Consider the following 6,333-nt stretch of genomic DNA (forward strand, 5'->3'; position numbering starts at 1 on the left):
AGGGTTTTGGCCTTTAAATACAGTGATGAAACGCGACCGTTTGGAGTCAATGCAATGGCTCTGAAACGACGTCATTTTGAAGACCCGATCCAGGAAGGATTCGCGCATATGGATCGATTGGTCTATTTATTCAATAGGTCCTTCCATGTTTGCTGGAATTGCGATTTATTTTCTTTAATTGTTTGTAATTTATATCGCACATTTGATATTGTATTAATTTAGATCCATTTTAAGCGGCGTCGTTTCTGTGATTGGTTCGAGTTATCATGATGTTTACATATAATTACTGATTTAGTCCTTCAATTTTGAAGCAGCTTTTTTTTAACTCAATACTAATTTATTTTTCTTTCTTAAAATTCAATGTTTTTTAATTATAACCAATTCTATTTTTATATATTATAGTATTTAATATTCTTTATAATATTTACTTTGATAGTATTTTAATTTATATTTTAAAATGTAATAAAATATTATTTAGTTTATACTTTGTATTTTAATTTCATTATACATCAATATTTTGAGTCTATTGTTTATATATTTTTTATATATTGTTTTTTTTTTTGTTTAAGATTGGATTTGAGTTTTGTTGATCATGGTTCTTGATTTTAAAAATGTTTATGTATTTAATTCTATTTTAAACCCTTTTAAATAAATAAATTTTTATTAATTCATTATTTTTAATATTATTTTAATATTGGCTTAATATAATTTTTAAACTAATTATTAGAATAATTTCTAAGATATGATGCACTATTCTTCTAAATTATTATCCACATATTTAAATTTATCAACATTATTTTAAATTCTTTTTACCTATATTTTTTTGTTAATTCGATATGTTATTATGTATGACATTATTTTAATATATATATATGTGTGTTTATAAAATATATTATAATTTGTGCCTTATAAATTTTTATTCTACGTTTTAAAATTTTATTCATGTAGATTATTTTGGTTGGTTTATTTGTGATTAAATTATTTTTGTATTAATTATTCTCGTTTTGTTATTTGTAAGATTGATTATTAGTTTATTTGATTATAAATGTTAATGCATTATATGTTTGGGTGCTCCAAATTGTAGAATTAGTTTGTTATTCATCATTTGCTTTGTATATTGTTATTCAATCATATTGTTTGTAAGAATTGCATTTCATTAAGACATTATAATTGTTTTATTTCAAAATTCCAAAAAAATAAGACTTGGTGTTTAATAATTCTCGAGAGAATTGTGCCCTAACTTACTGGGCTTCAATTCTTCTCGATGAATTTATATCATCAAGTATCCACTTTATTTAGACCATGCAATTTGAAAATAAAGCATTTAAAATTTCAAGATGTTGGATCCTAACTTATTGGATATGACATTTTGTTATCTTGATTTTAAAATAAAGGCAATATTTGGTGTTTATGAATTTTAAGAAATTGAACCCTAACTTACTGGGTCTTGATTTCTCGATTGACCCAAATAATCGAATATCCTTCTCAAAACGTATGATTCTTTTTTAAAAAAGGGACGAATCTAACTTCGAAGATTGAATTGTTGCCCTCTAACTCACTAAGTGTGACGATTTATTTCTTTAAAGTGGGTAAGTCTCATTATCCAATTCGATTATTTAGCTTTTCATTTCATGGGATCATATTTTAAAATATTTTCAAAATTTCGACCCTAAGACATTAAACAATCAATTTGGTACCAATTTTGGGCGACGCGAGGGTGATAACCCTTCCTCGTGCGTAAACTCCCGAACTTGTTTTCTCAAATTCACAGGCCAAAATCATTTTAATGGTGAACCGATCACACCTCAATAAAAGATCGGTGGCGAGTCCCATTTTCGTTTTCAAAGTCGATCCTCGTTTTTATAAAAAAAAATGGTGTCAACACCGCCAAAGTGGCCTCTTTTGTGTAGATTAGTTTATTTGAAATATCAAGATGATTATATGTTTTTGTGATTCATGCCTTTATTAATTGACCCAAAGGTAAATTAATATTTGACAGAATTTCAACGACATCTATGTTGATAAATATGTGACAATTATAAGGTATTTTATGTGAGCAATAAGTTAGTCCAAAGATTAATTAATTGTTTGACATTATTTATTGTCAATGTTTGATTGCTACAACAAAAGTATCACTTACTGTTAATATTACTGTCCAAAGACTTGATATTAATGTTGTGCTTGGTATCTTGAGATGAGATTAGCCATTATCTTGAATTTATTGTTTACTTATAAATATTGATGTGAGCTTGTTTTTTATTTGTTCTATATTCAGCTAATTCATCATCTACTGCCGCAATATCTGCTAATATAAATTCTATACCCATGCTTAATGGGACTAATTTTAAGGAATGGAAAAGACACTTACTTATAGTGCTTGGATGTATGGAAATAGATCTTACACTAAGGGAAGAACAACCTGCACCTGTCACTGCGAAAAACACCCCTGATGTTAAGAGGGATTTTGAAAGGTGGGATCGTTCAAATCGCATAAGTCTAATGATCATGAAACACATCATTCTAGAAGCCTTTAGGGGCACTGAATCTGAAGAAATTACTCAAGCCAAGGGTTTCCTTGATGAAATTGAGAAATGTTTTGCTATAAACGTTAAGGTTGAAATGACATCACTTCTGACTTCTTTGATGTCTATGAAGTATAAGGGTCAAGGAAACGTAAGAGAGTACATTATGGAGATGTTCCATACTACTTCAAGACTTAAGGAACTTAAGATCAAGCTTTTTAAGAAATTACTTGTTCTTATGGCTTTGGTATCGCTTCCTGCACAGTTTAATCAATTTAAAATTAATTATAACTATCAAAAGGAGAAATAGACCCTAAATGAGCTCATTTCTCATTGTGTGCAAGAGGAAGAAAGGTTGAAGCGTGATAAGTCTAAAAGTGCTCATTTGGCCAATGCCCCTAAAGACAAGGGCAAGAAAAGAAAATATCAGAATGAAGCTGCTAAGGGTCCAACACAAAAGAAACAACAACAAGCTACAGAGAGTTGTTTCTTTTATAACAAGTCTGGACACATAAAGAAAGATTGTACCAAATATCATGCTTGGCATGCAAAGAAAGGTATAATTCTTAATTTGGTCTGTTCTGAGATTAATTTAACTTCAGTACCTAGAAACACATGGTGGATAGATTCTGGTGCTACTACTCATAAAAGTGTTTCTATACAGGGTTGCCTGAGTTACCGAAAGCCAAGTGATGGTGAAAGACACATCTTTGTGGGTGATGGAAAATCAGTAGAAGTGGAAGCGATTGGGCATTTTAGGTTTTTATTAGAATCTGATTTTTATTTGGATTTAAAAGACACTTTTATTGTACCGTCATTTAGACAGAATTTAATTTATGTTTCTTAATTGGACAAATTTAGATATTATTGTTCATTCGGAAACAATCAATTTAGTTTGTCTTTAAATTCAAATGTTATTGGAATTGGTTATTTAAATACTTATGACAATATTTATTTGCTAGAAACAGTTACATCCTATAATGAAACCTTGTTGTGGAATCACATGGTATTAAACGTAAATTAAATAAGGAAATTTCAACATCATTATGGCATAAGCGCTTAGGTCATATCTCAAAAGGTAGAGTTGAACGCTTTGTGTCTGATGGTATTTTAGAGTCATTGACTTCATAGACTTTGATGCCTGTGTCAATAGCATTCAGGGAAAATAGACCAAAACCAAGAGATTGGGTGCCAATAGATCTTCAGACGTCTTAGAATTAATTCATACAGATATTTGTGGGTCATTCTCTACGACATCCTAGAATGGTCAACAATATTTCATAACATTCATAGATGATTACTCACGTTATGGGTACCTATATCTCATTCTTGAAAAATCTTAGTCTTTGGACGTGTTCAAAGCTTATAAAGCTGAAGTTGAGAATCAATTTAACAGAAGGATTAAAAATGTTAGATCTGATCGTGGTGGTGAGTACTACGGTAGATATGATGGCTCAGGTGAATAATGTCCAGGACCATTTATGAAATTCCTAGAAGAATGCGGTGTTGTCCCATAGTACACCATGCCAGGATCACCTAGTATTAATGGTGTAGCTGAAAGACGAAACAAAACTCTTAAGGACATGGTAAGGAGCATGATTGCTCATTCTACCTTACCTGAGTCCCTTTGGGGAGAAGCATTAAAGACATCAACTTACATTCTGAATAGAGTACCCAATAAAGCATTTGCAAAAACACTTTATGAGCTTTGAACAGGTCAAAAGCCTAGTCTAAAGCACTTTTACATTTGGGGATATGTAGCTAGGGCAAGGCCTTATAGGCCACATGAAAAGAAATTGGACTCTAAAATAGTAAGCAACTACTTTATTGGTTATTCTGAGTAATCTAGGCGCTATAAATTTTATGATCCCATAATAAGGAATATTTTTTAGATGGAAACTGCAACAATTTTTGAGGATGTTGAGTCTAGGGGGAGAAATAAAGTCAGAGACACTGCTTTTGAGGAGGAATTGGATTCTAACTTAGTTCCTACTATCACTTCTGACGATGTTCAAGTTCTTATACCTATCATTGATCAAGAAGTGAATCCAGAACCTCTACAAGACAATGTTGAACAACTCCTCACTCAAAATGAGGTAATTGTTCTAGAAGAACAAACTCAACAACCTCAAGAACAAGTGCCATTAAGGAGGTCCACAAGAAAAAGGAGAAATGCTATTTCAGATGATTATGTTGTATTTCTCCAAGAACATGAGGAATGATGGAAGATGATCCAATCAACTTTCATTAGGCCATGAAAAGTTCTAATTCTCAAAAGTGGATTGATGCCATGAAAGCTGAGTATAAGTCTATGCAAGACAATAAAGTTTGGGAACTTGTCCCATTACCTGAAGGTGCAAAAATAATTGGTTGTAAATGGATATTTAAAACCAAGATGGATGCAAATGGTAATGTAGAGAGGTATAAGGTGCGTCTTGTAGCTAAAGGGTATACTCAGAAAGAAGGTATTGATTTTATAGAGACTTTCTCTCCAGTTTCATCGAAAGACTCCTTTAGGATAAACATGGCGCTTGCTGCTCATTTTGAACTTGAGTTACATCAGATGGATGTTAAGACTGTGTTTCTTAATGGCATTATTGGAGAAACAATTTATATGGTGCAACCAAAAAATTTTGTGTCGAAAGACTAGAATATGGTTTGCAAATTGACAAAATCCATCTATAGACTCAAACAAGTTTCCCGTTAATGGTACCACAAGTTTTGTCAAATAATTGTTTCATTTGATTTTGAGATGAATATTGTTGATGATTGTGTATATCAAAAATTCAATGGGAGTAAGTACATATTTCTGGTTCTATATGTTGATGACATTTTCCTTGCCGCTAATGATATAGGCTTATTGCACGAAACCAATAGGTTTTTATCTAAGCATTTTGAGATAAAGGATCTTGTGGATGCCTATTTTATTTTAGGAATTCAGATACATTGAGATTGATCTCGAGGTATTCTTGGATTATCACAAAAGAGCTATATCAATAAAATACTCAAAAGGTTTGGCATGTAGAGTTGTAGACCAAGTGACACCCCTGTCGCTAAAGGGGAAAAATTTAGTCTTACTCAATGCCCTAAAAGTAACCTTGAAATTCAAAAAATGAAAAAGATTCCCTATGCATCAGCTGTTGGGAGTTTAATGTATGCTCAAGTATGCACGCGTCCGGACATTACGTACAATATTGGGATGTTAGGCAGATATTTAAGCGACCCTGGTATAGACCATTGGATAGTAGCCAAAAAGGTTATGAGATATCTTCAAAGAACAAAAGATTACATGCTTGCTTATAAGAGATCAGATCTTTTGGAGGTCATAGGGTATTTTGATTCTGATTTCGCTGGGTGCCAAGATAGTAGGAAATCTACATCAGGCTATATTTACCTGTTAGCTAGAGGAGTTATATCTTGGAAAAGTGTCAAACAAACACTTGTAGCTTCATCCACTATGGCAGTAGAGTTTGTAGCATGCTATGAGGCATCGAACCATGGAATATGGTTATGGAACTTTGTCACAGGACTGCGCATTTTGGAGAATGTAGAAAGATCACTCAAATTATTTTGTGACAATAAGTCAGCAGTGTTATATTCCAATAACAACAGGAGTTCATCTAAGTCAAAGCATATTGTCATAAAGTTCCTAGTTGTAAAAGAAAGAGTGCAAAATGGTCAAATATCCATAGAGCATATTGGGACAAACTCCATGATAGTGGATCCGCTCACAAAAGGTTTACCACCCAAGGTCTTTCATAAGCACACTGCTCATATGGGTGTTACATTGTTTGAGAATATCATGATTTAG

General features: G+C 32.1%; 1 protein-coding gene across 1 annotated transcript; it reads left to right on the top strand.

Moving 5' to 3' along the window:
* Positions 1 to 5,634: 5,634 nt before the first annotated feature.
* LOC128040435 (secreted RxLR effector protein 161-like) lies at positions 5,635 to 6,333 on the top strand. The gene has a single exon (XM_052629182.1). It carries the CDS (start codon positions 5,635 to 5,637, stop codon positions 6,331 to 6,333), a length of 699 nt encoding a protein of 232 aa, XP_052485142.1.

This window comes from Gossypium raimondii, chromosome 4 (genome assembly GCF_025698545.1).
Source record: "Gossypium raimondii isolate GPD5lz chromosome 4, ASM2569854v1, whole genome shotgun sequence".
Classification (NCBI taxonomy): Eukaryota; Viridiplantae; Streptophyta; class Magnoliopsida; order Malvales; family Malvaceae; genus Gossypium; species Gossypium raimondii.